Source organism: Acanthaster planci, linkage group LG07 (genome assembly GCF_054643075.1).
Source record: "Acanthaster planci isolate LZ-2023a linkage group LG07, COTS_SCS, whole genome shotgun sequence".
Classification (NCBI taxonomy): Eukaryota; Metazoa; Echinodermata; class Asteroidea; order Valvatida; family Acanthasteridae; genus Acanthaster; species Acanthaster planci.
Window position 1 is genome coordinate 5,745,333 of NC_141783.1, and position 16,272 is coordinate 5,761,604.

Consider the following 16,272-nt stretch of genomic DNA (forward strand, 5'->3'; position numbering starts at 1 on the left):
AAATGAACCTGGATGGGACGATACCAACACTTCATTACATGAACTAAAAGTAGGAAAAGAACCGATTAAACTAAATAAACCTATATGGGACGATACCAACACTTCAGTAACCGAAACAAAAGTGGGTAAGATGGTGATCGGTCCAAAATTGACGCCAACGCACATAAAATTACCCTCAGAACAAGGGAGAGCGGCATTAATAACTAATCCAATTGTAGAAGACTTTTACCGATATTTTAAACTCGCCGGAAGAAAAGATGTACCATCAGTACTTCACTATGAAAGGTTTGATTACCGCAAAGGCAAAGGTTTATTTTAAAAACGTGAAGGGCAATACGGTGATGTGCTATTAACTGACAAAAGAAACCCAGATGTAGTTGTCGGTCTTAACACAATCATCAAAAACGCCAAAGCTGCTGGATACACCGGAAGGGATGAAGACACCATGTCAGCGCAAGATTTTATTAGATTCAAATTAGGATTTAAAAATTATGGAAGATCGGTGCAAAAAGCTGAATCAAAGTTAAAATCCATTCAACCCGAGAGCATTCAAATGGAAGAGCTACCCCAAATATCAGATCAAGTCAGTGACATCGTAGAAGAGCTCACCCAAGATACAAACGTTCAAACAGAAGGATTAAACTATAGAGAGCTCTTAGGATTAGACAAACAATTGCGAATGATTAGAGGACAAATACGATTAAACGAAGCTAAAATTACAGAAATTCAGGAAGAAATAAGTAGTCTCAAGACTTCTGAAGATTTGGATCATTTACGTGAATTAAATGGTCAACTCGAAGGACTTCAAGCTCAAAGAGACATATTAAACGGTCAACTCAAAAGCCAAATATCGCGAGTTAAAGATTTAATTAATTACGCTTTACATTCGGATGACACCCTGGGTGATAAGATTCGAATGATATTTAGAGAGCAAGGCGTCACGATCGTAAGCATTTTAATGGCTTTTAGTTTAAGCGGTAAGTACCATCATTAGTAGTATCGTGGCTAGCGTCAGAGCTGTTGGGACTCCTAGTGTAACGCCTGAACCGACACCAACGCCGGCTCCTCCTTCCAAAGGTGGAATTACCGATTGGATCAAACGTCAACTGTGGAACCTGGCAAACGTGTTGAAGAAACTCGGGTTGAAAGCTTTAGGCGCTTTGCCCGGAATCATCAGTAGCATTTTGAGTTGGATTTTTAACGTGGCGAGTAAAGCTGTCCGATGGGTGGCAGAGCACGTGTGGACCTTGTTCATAGGCTTGGGTGTTTTGCTTTTGACGTACGTGCAAAAGAATGGGTAAAAAGAGATTTTAAAATAAGATAAAAATTCACCCCAAATTTGAGGTGAATTTTTTTTTGCCCTAATTCAAACCGTTTATGTGAAAACCTTATATAACGTAAAACCGATGACACCAACGGCAACGGCTCCGATGGTTAATGAGCGTCTAAAGGCTTACTAAAAACTGGCTTTATAATTGGCTTTACAGTTGACCTCGGTAATTCCTCTTCATTAAAATCAACTTTTAAACTCGCTCCGCTCGTTGCTCCGCTCGCTTCGCTATTTAAACTGGGTACGTATCCAGTCTTCATATCCTTGGTCACGACTTGTAAATTATTGTTATATCCCTCAAACGTACCGATGCGTAAGTCCATGTCCGAGGGCACCAGGTACAAACCCGGAGCAACTACGAAGTTTAAAGGCATTTTTGCGTATTGTAACGAATCTTGAAATTGGTCGATCGACTGTTCGAGATCGGGGTCCGAATTAATTAAAGACTCCACGATCGTAATAAATTGCCGTCGCGCGTCTAATCCGGTGCCGGTGGCTAAAACGCTGGTCTTGGTCTGCGCCTGTGCCCCGAGTAATGCGTAGACGTAAGCTCGAATTGATTCGTTTACCTTGGTGATTCCCACGTCCGTCAACCGAGACTTTTTAGGAATGAAATCCCACCAGGCCAAAGTAACCGCGTCCGACTGTGAAATCCAGGTGACCATGTAGGTACTCGCGTGACCAGAGCCTTTAGGCGGTTTAGCCCATCCAAATCCCATGTAAGTAGATCCCGCGTATTTACCGTTGGTCACGTGTAAGTCGTGCGCGTCGTAGTTTTTACCCGGAACAGGTATATATCCATTGTTGTAATAATAAGCGGTGCCTAATCCGTTCGACAAAGTGTCTCTTGTTTGTTTGTACGATTTATTCGGGTTTACTCCGTATAAAAGACACGTGTCGGTAAACTTCCGATGGTCGTAATTATTGTGTAACGCATCAAATACGTCGTCGCTCGGAATGGGCATCACGCAGTCGTAAAATATTTTTCGTACGGTATAATACACGTGAAAGCTAAATAAAGCCGAGACGTACGGATTACGGTCAGACAGCAGATCAAAACCCACACCACAGGCTGTCGTCGCGCAATAGACCGCGAAATTAAATTGATTTTGGTAAAACGATATCGCCTCGGTAGACCACCTATTTACCGCTTCGTCCGTGGTTACTTTCGGTAATTTATACGCATGCGTTAAATTTGGAAACTTGGCTGTAAAGGAATTGTCTTCGTTGACTAAAATATTTAGACTACTAAAATTGCCTCCCATTTATTTTAAAAGAATTTTAAAGGAGGTGCCGTTGGACAGACCAAGTTTTGATAAGCAGGTGGAGATTCCTGATATTTAACCGACTTTGTAAAACTTATTCGCCAAGTTTTTTCATAAGATCTTTTTTTAAAACCGCCGCCCGTTCGTTGGCTAGCACTTCTGCTCTTTCGTTGACTTGACGTTCAAATTCTTCTTCAGACATTTCTTCAGTTTCTTCCAATTTTGTAGATGTACGCAATCTGATCTTTTCTTTCATCTCGTTAAACTTTTTCAGCTCGGATAAAATAAGGACAAATTCTTCCTGGGATATGTCACCGTCTTCAATCGCGTGAGATACGTATTCCTCGATGGTGTTTAATTTAGCGTCTGCCAACATTCGAATTTGGTCGTGTTTTTTAGTTTTGTGGGTGAGTCTACAGGAGGTGTATTTCAATATCACGTAAGCGCCAAACGCACCGATAGCGATGCCTTCCATCACAAGTCCGACGGGACCGGTAACGACACCCAAAATAGCGGGAATGCCTACGGCTGCCGAAGACGCGCCCAGGGCTTCCACGCCGTACTCCACGTATCCGAGCGCGGTTAAAAGTCGTTTGATCTTTTTGTAACTATTTTCCCTCGCGTCGTGTTCTCTTTGGATTTGGGATTTAATTTCTTTGATCTTTCTGAGTCTGTAAATTTTGGTTTCTGCTTGTTCAGCCGAGTTTAAAGTCAAATCCGAGTGTTTACTTAGATCCGGATATATGTTAGTCGGCATCTTATTACTTTTATAATTACGCGTTTAAAAAAATGTCTAACTCGATTAAAATTTTGCAGATGTTATTCAAGAGCTCGCCTTTATCGTTTTTAACAGAAAAAGTCAATTCACTGATGTTCCTGTCGATTAACTTTTTAGGCGTTTCACAGTGATTACAGGTGCGAGGCTCCGTAGCTCTCACGTAGAGCACGTCTAAAGATTGCCCGTTATAAAAATTGTAAAATGTATTTAATTGTTTGCAATGAATAAACGCGAGTTTCAATGGGTTCAAATCGTACTTGCCTTCGTAAATGACGTTGGGTAAAAGTTTTATTTTGGGTAAGTTTAATAGCTTGGACACTTCTTTGTTTAGTCGCAACTTGAGATCGGGGTCCGTAATGGCCAAAGTCACCCTTTTAGATTCCGAGTGAACCTTAAAAGAAATGCCCAGTATCGAGTTTAACAAAAAGTGAAACCAGTCTATGCCGTAATAACCGGGGGATACCACGATGCTTCCTCTTTGACCCTCGGGTAATGGTTCGGATGAGCTTCGCGAATGAAGTCTGTCGTATATAGGTCCAGTTAGCCCCTTCAAAAACAGTCTTTTAGTTAATTCTCTTCTGGGTCTCCTGGGTGTTACGGGGGAGTTGGTGGTGGTGGTAGGTCGAGTTGGGGGATTCCCTTCGTAGATTTCATCTAAAGCTTGTCTTTGCCCCTCAAGCAGTGAAGCTGATTTGATTTTTTTATCGTCGATATCAAAAGTTAAATGAGCTCGCGTTTCAAATGGTTGTCTTTGGTTTAACTGATCTTCTAAAGTTGCGATTTCTTGGTTTAGCTGCTCAATTTCATCAGCGATGATTCTGATTTCTTCCGCAAAATTGTCTCTTTTATTTGCTTGGATCAATCTATTTTTAGCTGTTTGTACTCATTCTGGATTGGGAGATGCGTCTGTTCTTTCCACTGAGGGTATACCGGGCGGTCGTTTGCCAAGTACTCCTGCGGGCCTACCGTCCAAGTTTGTATCCCACACAATTTCAGTGGCGTTTGTTACGTTAAAATATCCAGCTTCAAACTGAATATTCTTTACTCGGATGACCTTGTCGCCGTTGGTGTTGTTGATCTCGTTTTTCAATCTAAACGTCTGCTCACTCTCGGTCAAGTAAAACGTGTGAGTCTCCATTTTATTATATACGTTTCTTGTTTGGTCAATCTGTACGTCTTGTTTGGCGAGGTTAAATTTATCGAGGGCGTTTTTCCAGTGCTTATCCAAAACTTCAAATAGATCTTTCACTTGAGATTCGGTTTCCCCAGTGACGTCTTGATAACATACCGCGATTAAAGCTTTCAACGGTTTACCTCGAGAGATCTTACCGTTTAAAACTTGGTTTAACTTGTATTCTATTTCACCCGCTTCGCCGTTTTTAAAAGACAGATTATACTTCTGCAACGTTTTTCTCGATTTTGGTGGTGGCGGTTTCTTCCAAACGTGATGATTAAAGTACCGATCTCCCATGTCTGCTGGGGTGTAAGAAGTGAGCGAAGCGAACCCAAAAATTAGGCCGCAATGTTTACAAGCTTTCCTTTCATCTATTTCAACTATTTGGTGATCACAAGCGGGCATCGGTTGACTTTGTTTTTGTGATCCCGCTATGTGTACTTCCTTTAGATTCAGCAAGTGACAAAGTTCCGCGTCAGTCATCTTTTATATAAGGGTTTATTTACTTAAGATAAAAAATTAACCTGGGATTTCTACTTTAATTAAATGTTCGACGTCAGCGTCGTATTTAATAATTAATCCAATTTTGTATAAGTCCGCGTCGAGTTTAGACGATGAATCGGGCAGTGACTCGTTCTCTCGCGCGTGCCTCAGCTTTTTATGCTTGCCGTCTACGAGCACCACGTGATCCATTCCTTCCAACTCGACACAATTTACGCAGCAGGTGCAATAGGTACAACCAAAACACTCGATACAATGGGCACACTCGTAACAGTCCTCTTAACTGTCCAAGGCATTTGAATTTCTGCAGTCGTATGAATTAAAACAAGCCACGCAATTTATACATCTACCACAATCGTCGCTGGTGGAGCAGTCCTTACATCTGACGCAGTCTTGGCATTCATGACAATTGTGGCATTCTTTACAATCGGTGCATTTGCGTAAACTTTTGGAATTTAAACAATGAAAGCAATCGTACAAATCTATCAAGTTGATCGAATTTCTCGTGTCTTTGCAAAAATAACAATTCACGTTTGTAGTTTTATCTACCATTTATTTTTATGTATTTTTATTATTTATTTATTTTTTCCTTTTTTTATAACGGGCAAGTCTCGACTTGTAGCAAGGGGAAATCCCTTTTTGTTTGTGAGTGATTGCCAGTCACGAGTTGTTTACAGCCGGGGTCAAAAGTTCAAGGTCAGTGAAGTGGAAATCCCCGGCGCTAGTCACGAGTTGTGTACAGGAAAAGTGCGCCGGGGTCAAAAGGTAAGTGGGAATCCCCGGTGAGTGTGGTGGGTGAAAGGGGGTTTTGGCTCAGAATGTATATATTCACCCGGCACCTCACAGTCGGGCCTTTTTTGTCGATGTACTACCCAGGGGTTTTTGGTGGGCAAAAACCGGGGGTTCACGTAATTTATATTTTTTCCCATTTTTTCTCACCAAAAAGATTCCCACGATTTTTTGAGTCGATGTACTACCCAAGGGTTTTGAGCAAAAATGGGGTAAAAAGGGGGCGTGTGGTCCAGAACTGTCCCTCTCCTACTACTCCACCCATGGTCAACATGTAAATATCACAGGCTGGGTTTTCAAGGTGCTATGCATTGGAAAATGTATGGTTTTGGAAAGCTTTAGGGTGCTCATATATAAGTCCAAACTCTGAGGAATACACCAGTGTAAGTAAAATTGTCGAGTCATTCTCATTTCGGAAGATATTAGGATTCAAAGTTTGTGACAATCCTGCAGTTTGGATTTCAGGCATTTAAGACATGCCTTGAAGTAGGGCTGTGGTGGCGACAGATAAGAGACAGATTGTAAAAGAGAGCCACTATAGCCCTGCGCGGGGCTACACGTCTATTATTGCAGTGTTGGAAATTCTGAATTTTGCATTGCCAGTGAGTTCTCAATCGGCACTATTCGCCCAGGTAATCAATAATTAATGGCCTGAGGATAAATTTCATTGAAACAGAAAAAAAATTCTGCATGTTTCAGTTTAATTTGAAATTTTTAATAGAAGATGTAATTTTTTCTCTTTGACCGTGTCCGTCATTACCTACCAACTATCTCTTTAACTGTTATTTCTAGTACCACTCTGCCCTTGGATATCCATTGCTGGGTTCCCATACATGTATATCAATTTCGAAATGGCCAAAGGTGTCTAAAGGCACATTTTAATTGTGAAAATGCCCATTTTTTTTTATTCAAAATCAAGGGCTTCTGCGCTGAAAAACATTTTGGGTACGTAAAGTGCGCCCCCAAACCCCATTACAAAAGACTTGTATCAGTCATACTTTTACCCTTTGCGCCCGGGGCAATTAGCGCATAATGATTTGGAATTATTGTCGCAGTGTTTTGCTTTTCTAATACATTTTGAAGAATTTGCTCCTGATATGTAGAATTTGTAACAAATTTTGAATAAAATAGTTCAGGTCTAACGAGATGGTCAAAACTTTAGGAGAAATACCGGTACATGTAGAACACAGAAAGAAGACATTTTAAAAAATTGTTTCAAACATCAATAAAAGAATGAGTCCACAAAAAAGAAAGAAATTTTCGATACTTATTCTTTTGGCAAAACACCAATTTAACTTTAAGTAATAAGATTAACGTAAAGTTGTTGCTACAGTTAAGATTGGGGTAAACAAATTGTGGTGAAAAAATGAAGTCATTCCTTGCCGGATTAATAAGTGTAAGGTGACGCAGTGCAATTTTTCCCATCTCGTTCTCTCGGCGTATGGCACCTATAAGGAGAAGACTGGAAAAAATGGAGTCAATTACGGGTAAAAAGAACATTGTCACAAAATGAGGCTATTTTGTTTTCTCTGAAAAAAATCATTCTTATTTAATTTACAAAGTACCCGAAAGTCCATCGTAGAAACCATTTCTTGATACCGCGATAATAGAGACTCCACCTCTGCTTGCATACGGTGCGCACACAGATAATTTTTCTAAGCTATCGTAGAGGAAAATATATTGAATCACGAACAAAATGTATGAATCAATCAAGTAAAAGTTAAAAAACACCAAAGATAGGATAATTCAGGAAGGTGAGCAAGTAATCTTTATTTCTATTGGGAGATGTGGTAACCGCGATAATAGAGTAACCCATCCTACTACATGTATGATGTAGGCCTACAGTATCATCTGTTGAAAAGGTTCATTGAAGAAGAGCTGCCAGATTTGTTTCTGGAGACTGCTCAAGAAACAGAAGTTTGACTAATGCAGCTGTCAATTGTAATCCCGGCCCCAGGAGACCTGGGACTTTCGAAAATGTGGGGGGACGTACCAGGGGATGTCCAAAAAAGGTGCCCCGCCAGCCGGAACGATAGCAGGGACTTGCCCAGGGTTGTACAATGGCTGCCCCGCTGACCTGGCACGATAGCAGGGACTTGCCCAGGGTTGTACAATGGCTGCCCCGCTGACCTGGCACGATAGCAGGGACTGCCCAGGGTTGTACAATGGCTGCCCCGCTGACCTGGCACGATAGCAGGGACTTGGCCATGGTTGTACAATTTGTTACACCGTCTATCGGTAAAATTTTATAACCCTGAGCTTCGATATGAAATACAAAGTGTTTCCCCTACCCTGACAGATGAAAACCTGACAAAGATAACACCTTATTTTGGGATCAGTGCGTGCAATATACAGTCTTTTCTTTTTTACAAACATTGCCGCCACTTTCTATGGACTACTAAATGTTTAAAACATGGTAATTTAATCTTTCAACCAAGTAGCACTGGTCACATGTCTTTTGGTGATACATTTCAAATCATTGATTATCTAGATAATCTTCAATAAACGAATGAAGTGTTGTGATAATTGATAATTGTCTCTTGGGCTGGCACTGGCCATGGCCACATGTACATAACGAGCGTTTCAATTGGTCAAGTGGTCTCCACACAGTGTGTAACAAATTTTGCTATTGGATGAATTTCCATAATTATTTCCGAGACGTCCGCAAAGAAAGAATGCAGCGATTTGGGTCGTCGACCCCCTGATTCCGGTTTTTCAGATATGCGGACGAATGTTTTGCCAAAGTTTGGTATAATTATAACAGCTGCCCCTTGCTTTGCTTTATTTCGGTGGTATTTTACCTGTACTTACAGGGACCGACTCGGCGTCATCTTAGCAATGACCCAGAAGAGTAGCGGACTTTTAGAAATTAATGAAAGTTATTAGTTATTTATTTTTGGTTGTATGGTTGTTGCTTGCCAACCCCGCATGCTGGGGCAGGGACGGTGCGGGGATTGGTCACAACGCCCGCCACGCCATGCCCAGGATTGCACAGGGGGTTACCACAATGAAGCCCGGCATGCTGGGGCCTGGGATCAACTGGGGAATATAAAAAAGGTTGCCCCGCCCTGGCCGGGCAAATTACGGGGACCTGGCCAAGACTATCACGCTGGCCTTGTTTTATCTTCCCCATTAAGTCCCCGCTAGTCCCGGGTCCCCCTGGGCCGGGATTACAATTGACATGTGCATAATATGCTGGCAACTTTAAATTGGGACATCCTATGGCTGAGACGTGATACCCACCAGATCTTATTCGAAATTAGCCATCAAATAATCATAGGACATGTAGATACCAGTTAGATCTTGACATCCAAAACTAAAAACCAAACAAGTATTAATGGAACAATCTTCATCAGACCGTCTTTGATTCACCTTCATCAGCAGTTTCTGTCATGGTCTACAAACAATATTGCACTAATCCCCAAAATCAAATTACAGTACTGCGGTGGTTCCTCCTCTGTGGACTGTGAACCCTTGACTCACCGGGGCCACTCAGCTCGGTCGCTGCACCGCTCGTGCATAATTTGGCTAGGGCCTGGATCCGTTTGGGTGAAAATACACTGACCGTTTACACCGAGAACAAGGGACGGTGAAAGGAATGGTACGCCCGGCAAAGATATTTGTGGTTCTGCCTACTTCTAGCTGGTTTAATTGCCTCCACTCACTTTCCACAATGCTTGAAGTACCCTAACAAACACTAATGCATAACATTTACCATTGGCAAAGAGGGGGCATGAGGATCCATCGCACCCCTTCGCCCTGCCGAGATATACTGTCACAAACTTAAATAAAGGTACAGTACTGGTCCATGTACTCAGATGAATTAGTTTGTCCCGCCAGTATCCAATCCTTATGCACAATCGAAGTTGAAGCTAATTGTTCGGTCACAGTCATCTACACATTAACTAAATCCTTGTGCAAATGTGTAGCAGTCAACCCGATTTGAACTCCTCTGTGGCTCGGCTCAGACTGACAAATTTTCCCAATTCTAACGTTATTTAATTCCCTCTCCAGCCCAGTTTTCACAGCCCTGAAAACACCATCTTAGCACAAAATGCAAAATAATGGACCACAATAACCATTTTAACCTTTCTTCCACTTACTAGTTTTTATCATTACTCCAGATATTGTCCAATTCTCCCCTCTTTTCCAATCATGGCAATCTTATTAGTTCAGTTCCTCACTTTCCCCAACATAATTTACTCAATGGAGACAAGTTGTCAAATCCCCTGACGGTTACACCAATACCCCTTTGTTCCATATCCCGGGCTGGACACACTTGATAGCCTGGTTTCCAAACTCCCAGACGTAACCCGAAACCGTATTAAATGCATCACCGGTCAACCCCACTGCCATTCCTCTGGAGTTTAAGAGGTCACCAGACGCTGAAGTTAACAACAGGATTGCTCAGGCCAGTTAAACTTTTTGAAGAATCCATGAAAAGGTCTCAGCCTTACCGTCAAGGTGAAGATCTACCAGGTAGTGGTACCATGATTCTTTGTACCAGTGAGACCTGGACTGTCTACAGCAGACATGCCATATAGCTCATTCATTTCCATCTTAACCGTCTCTGCAGACTCCTCTCTGCCTGGTGGCAAGGCAAAATACCTGACACAGAAGTCCCGACATGAGTCAGCATCTCCAGCGTCTATGTTCTCATACAGAAAGCCTGAGTCAAATGGGAAGGCCATGTCATCAGAATTCCAAACTGTCGACTATGGATCGACTACGGAAACAACTGATATTTGGAAAACTGTGTCAGGTCAAGCGCTCCATCGGAAAACAGAAGGAACGATGCAAGGGCAGTCTTAAAGTGTCCCTCAAAGACCCAAACATCGACTCCCCCCCACCTTGGAGTCGCTTACTTAAGACCATCCCACATGGTGGGATCATCAGTAGAATCATTAAAGGATATGTTCAGGCAGAAAAAAAGATGTTTTGTCGAGGCTCAGAGAAAGCATGCTGTGTGCAAGGCAAGAAACACCTCAACCTCATCGTCTGCTACAACATCCACTTGCATTTGTTCCATTTGTGTTGGAGTCAAGGTCATCTTTGACATCAAAGGATAGACAACAACATACACATGTACATGTGCTTTATCTCCCGAAATAAATGTCAGATTGGGTTGAAACTTTGCAAATACCACTAGCTAGAAAGGAAATGACATTTGACATGGTGTGATGATGACATCAGGTGAAAGGTCATGTGACTTCAAAGTACTGTCTCCTGAATTACATGCCTGTTTGGGTGACAACCTTGCAGGTACATGTGTAAAAGATGCAATTTGACATGATGTTATGATGATAGGTTGATTAGTAGATTTACTAAAGAATTTGAAAAAGCTTTTTGTTTTTCTCATGACTGTTGGTTGTGTTTGTACTGTTTTTCTGGTTTGGCTGGTTGACTGTTGATCTGTCTTTTTTGCTTGTTTGTTGAGCTGATGCTTTTTTGTTCTGTTGATGTTTTTTGTTTCCTTGTATGTCTCCCATGTTAGTGCAATTTGTGGGTTGCTTGGACCACAGTTTGTATAAAAATTGATTTACTGCTTGAGTTTTGCACTACGTACATGTAGGGTGTGATTGCATGCTTTTGGAGAGTTAAATGACAGTAATTAATTCCAATTTTTAACAGTCCCTCAGGGATTCATTCTAGTCTTTTAAACAATATTCTAGTCCTTTTATAAGGAAATTTCAGATTTTCTGTATCTTGTGCTTTGCTGTCTCTGATTTACATGTTATTGTTTATTCTTCCTACTGAAGTGAATAAGGAATGACTAAAAAGCAGAAAAGCCTTGATTTCTGATTGATTTTCCATGCTACAGGAGACAGTGATTGAGAGTGTCCAGCAGGATTTGAACAGCACCCGATCTGAATTTGAAGGGAGTGGTTACTACAGTTTAGCCATCATTTATGGGGTGTTTGCCTTCTCCAACTGGTTGGCGCCCTCTGTTGTCAGTTTAATAGGTCCTCGTGCAACCATGTTCATCAGTGCAGTCATCTATACTGCATTTATTGCAATCTTCCTCAGCCTGAAAGTATGGAGCCTGTACATGATGTCTGTGTTTCTTGGTGTAGCTGCAGCATGTAAGCTTGACATTTGTTTTATTTCTCACCACTCACACTTTGCTCTTTCTTTGCCATACTTCATATGCAATCAGGTGACATCCAGTGAGCTCATTACCAGTCTACCAGTACATGTAACCCAGTAAGCCTTTTGTGAATGCAATTTGAGTAAAATCAGGTTCACTGTGTTCTTTAAATTCTCATGAACATAACAATTTCAATTTTCCATACTAAAGATATGGTTGCCATACCTCGTGAATTGGGGCAAGCTTTTTCTTTAGTTACATAAGAGATGTGTTGCACCAATACACTGTTTTCCCTGGATAAGAAGGGCACAAAGGAACCAGTCCATTTCAGAGATGGTGGTTGCTATTCAAAGTTTGCCCCCGATCACAAGGTTCATGTATAGCAACTGTGCCTTTAGTCAGAGGAATTCAAATCGTTATGTTATGTGCAATCAGATGACACAGCATTCCAGATTTTATTCAAATTTAACTTGCAAAAAGCTGATGGGATGGGCATTTGGAATAATTAGTTACTGACACATCTAGCAATGTTTCACTGAACATTCCTGATAGCCCCTTTTAATGATGGAAAGTATTGTGTTTTGTATTGAGTTACTGGATGTAGTCAGGCTTTTTATGGAGCAACTGTCACAGGGCAGTAGCTGTGTATATTCAGTGGTTATGCAAATGACCAGCAGCTGATTTCACGAAACTTGGCTTAACTTGGCTTAGCCTTGTGCCACCAACATAAGCTGTAGCTGAGCAATGTACATGTAGTTACGATTTCACAAAATGTTGCACAGCTGTGCCATGTTTTTATAATTTCTTGGACAAGGACAAAAACTGCTTTTACAACGGTTGTTCCTTTCCAATATAACAAGAGTCATCAAACGGCCATTGAATCACCTCTGCCTGCCATTTTGAACAAGTTTTCATCTTCATCAGAATTGGACAGAAAATCTTGCAGTTTTCTCACAGCTAAACAAGTTTTTCATTACCTTCCACAACAAAATTATATGTTTCTTGCATAAGCCTTTTTATTAAAGTTCACCAGTGATGAGGCTGAACTGAACACAGTAAGTTACCGGTAGTCAAATTGTTAATTTTTATCTCGTTTGGTGCAACTTTTGCAGGTGTAAGTTACACCATAATTTGTTGCATGAGTCACGAACTTTAACAGTGTGTTAAGTTTCATGAAATCAGTCTTAATTTGTTGCACAACTTACACAACAAAATGTGGCATAACTGAAGTCACATCCTTGTGTAAAGTTTTGTGAAATCAGTCGCAGTTATAACATCGTGGTAAATGTGGTTTGCACACTGTCACACAGACAATCACAGCCTCTCAACTGTTGATATAGAATGAGGTTTGAAATAATCATTCAGTTGAGTTCACAGTTGCCTTGAGTGGGAATTGCACAGGTCTGTGATTTTTTGCAACTTGATGCTTTACCTATTGAACTCTCCTTATCTCTGACATGTGTTTACAATCTAACAATGTGTCCAATATCTTAGAGCAAGGGACACTATTGAGACACTATTGAGATTCCACCCAAAATATGCATCAAAACCTTGTCTGGATTCATGATGTGTCTTCCAGGGACCAAGAAATAGACTCCATTGTCTGCCTTACACCTATTGGGGTTAATTTGTGTCTGCTCCAAAAAGACATGTAATTCAGGTCCAGATCTGAGAGATCTGTATCTGACACCAGCCAAAGATGACACAGTCTCACCCTTGTTCCAAACATCATACGAGCAGATTAGAAGCCTCAGCACTAGTTGTTTCTAGAGCTACGATCGCCCATGCATGGAAACATTCAAAGTCCTTTCCACTGCAAAACGAAACGATGGTGCCTATGCCCAGCTAAAGCTAGGGCCTTTTTCAATTCAGCCTACTTCAATTCCCCGGAACAACTTCAACAATTTCCTTTCCATTCCTGGTCTACCAACAGCTGCTAAAGACAAAACTGCTTCTGACTCAGTTAAGTTTTCAGGCAAGACCCCCTTTTTTGACAGTGACAAATCCAACCTCTAGCTTGCTTACCATAACCAAGTTGGATAGAGTCTCCCGACACGGTCTCCAGTGTACTGCCTTTTTCTCACTTTTATTGGAGTACCTTTCCTATGCTTGTGAAAAAAATTCTGTCTCTCCAGACCTCACTGCAGTTGCTCTTCAGGCTCTGGATGAGAACATCGACACTGTTTTCGTGCACATCTCACAGTTTTCCTGCCTTGCTACATCTTCCCGCAGAGCTAATGCTCTTGAGGCAATGAACATCCGATATGAGGGCATGAAAGCTAAATTCAAAGCCTCCCCTCATACGGAAAAGACTTATTTGCAGGTCAAATTTTAGAGACTATTGAATAGGAGGCCAAGGGCATCGAAACAAGTCAAAGGCTCGGCTTCAGTGAAACTCCTCCACCGCTTCCTCACCAGCAGCCTGCTCCCAGTCACTGAGCTCCCCAATCCAGACCTCTCCCTTCTCAGTGCGACTCCTCTTGTTCTTTTTGCCCCCCCACCCCGCACCAGTCAAGTTTTGCACTGCCTCCCTCCCTTCTCAGCCCATCAAAACAATGCAGAAAGGATTGTGTTGGGGGTCGCCTACAGTTCTGTGGAAGGTTCTGAAAAAACATCACATCGGACAGATGGGTTCTCGCAACTTTTTCTCTCAGCAATATTTCGGATTTAGATGTACAAGTACCCTTCCGTTTGACTCACATCTTCATCTAACTCCAATCCCCTCCAATAAGATCAAACAGCAAGCATTAGAGATAGAAATAACATTTAAAAAAAGAAAAGAAAAAAGAGGTTCATCTGTCCCAGAATGTTCTGCATGGGGACGTCCTGAAAATGGCTTATTTTGACTGCAAGTTCCTGTGATGTGTATACAACAGAAGAACCTTTGAGTTTTGGCCTGTTATTTGGTCTCTCGACAGCCCAACGGGTTTTCACCCAAATGTCGAAAATTGTTGCCGCTTACCTATGCCTCTCAGTCGTTCTGACATCAAAGATCTGAACAGCTAACTCATTGTAGATGAGGCTGCAGCCTACACTAGCCTTATGTACAAGCTTACCAGCCGTCCGGGGTTCTTCCTCGATCATGAAAAATTGCTAGGCTGAATACAGAGGTGTGCGTTATTGACCTAAAATGACCTACATGTACTCTACAGGTTACGACAGGTGGTAAAAGAACCCATGTAACAAGGACACCGTCACAAATTGTGCCCCAGCCTCATGGAATGACCCATCTCGGGACTACAGTTAGCAATCATATGCAACTACCATTTTGCCGCTCTATCACCCTATCACAGCTCATGACATTAGGGCAGTATCAATCAAATATTCTTCGGTGGCATCCGTTCAGAGGATATCTGGAAGGCAGCATGAGGGAAAACACTCTTGACATTCACCCCATGTTACCAGTTACCTTAATTGCAGCATCTTGCTAAGAGACTTCTCCTGTAGTGAGACTATCCTATTCTCTGCACCAAGACTCTGAGGAGTCAGTGGGTCACCTCCAGATCTATCTGATGGCTTCCTCCTCTTTTCTGTGGGTCCTCGACATTTCCCCCTTTGCCTTTTAGACACTCTAGACATGTTTCCTCACATTCAATGTGTCTTCGCCAACCCTCCGCCAGGGTATGGTGCTACTAAATGTAGCCACTGTTTGGGTAGGATGAGCACAGTGGATTCCTCCCCCAGTAGTGTGTTATAGTCTAATAGGGAATACCCACCCCAACAGTCTGTGCCCACCCATCCTTCCCACTCTGGCTCAGACCTTGTGCTCCAAAAAAAGGACAAACATGGTGGCAGTGCTGCCCACATGTTAGCACTAGAGGGCGTACTACAGTTGAACAATTAAGTTTTAGTGAATGGCATAAGGTGTAAAATTAAGGTTACAAATGTTGTGACAGATTAGGTAGGTGTTCCCTAGCAAACTACCTGACACTACTGTGGGGAGGGAATATCAGTTGTTATCCCTTCTCTACATTAGAACTGTAATCTAGTTCTTTCAAAAAGTCATCACAAGTTGCAGAATGAACAGTGACAATGCTTTTGTCATAGTTCATTTGGATAACTAGTGATGTGGTTCAGTTTGGATGTTTCATTAAGGACTCAACCAGAGTCCTTCCCCACACCCTTTCCCTTTTTGGTCAAAGAATAAGAGATTTTATGTTGGATTATTGGGAATCCTGCAGGTATATGGACAGCTCAAGGAAACTTTCTTACCATTAACTCTACCAGCGAGACAGTGGGGCGCAACAGTGGCATATTCTGGGCCATGCTGCAGTGCAGTCTTCTCTTTGGCAACATCTTCATCTTCTTTGAAATTGGCAAAACCAATGCCATGTACATAATAGGTAA

General features: G+C 41.9%; 1 protein-coding gene across 2 annotated transcripts in view; it reads left to right on the forward strand.

Annotated features, from left to right (window-relative positions):
- The window catches only part of mfsd11 (major facilitator superfamily domain containing 11), a 45,312-nt gene that overhangs the window by 9,974 nt on the left and 19,066 nt on the right, over positions 1-16,272 (forward strand). Inside the window, exons 1-3 of one of the 2 annotated variants that reach the window (XM_022233687.2) lie at positions 10,417-11,099; positions 11,659-11,920; positions 16,107-16,268. In XM_022233687.2, the coding sequence (XP_022089379.1) occupies positions 11,073-11,099; positions 11,659-11,920; positions 16,107-16,268 (451 nt within the window). In that variant the 5' untranslated portion in view covers positions 10,417-11,072. Of the gene's footprint in view, positions 1-10,416; positions 11,100-11,658; positions 11,921-16,106; positions 16,269-16,272 lie in introns of those variants that run through there. The other variant, XM_022233686.2, reaches the window with a different exon arrangement.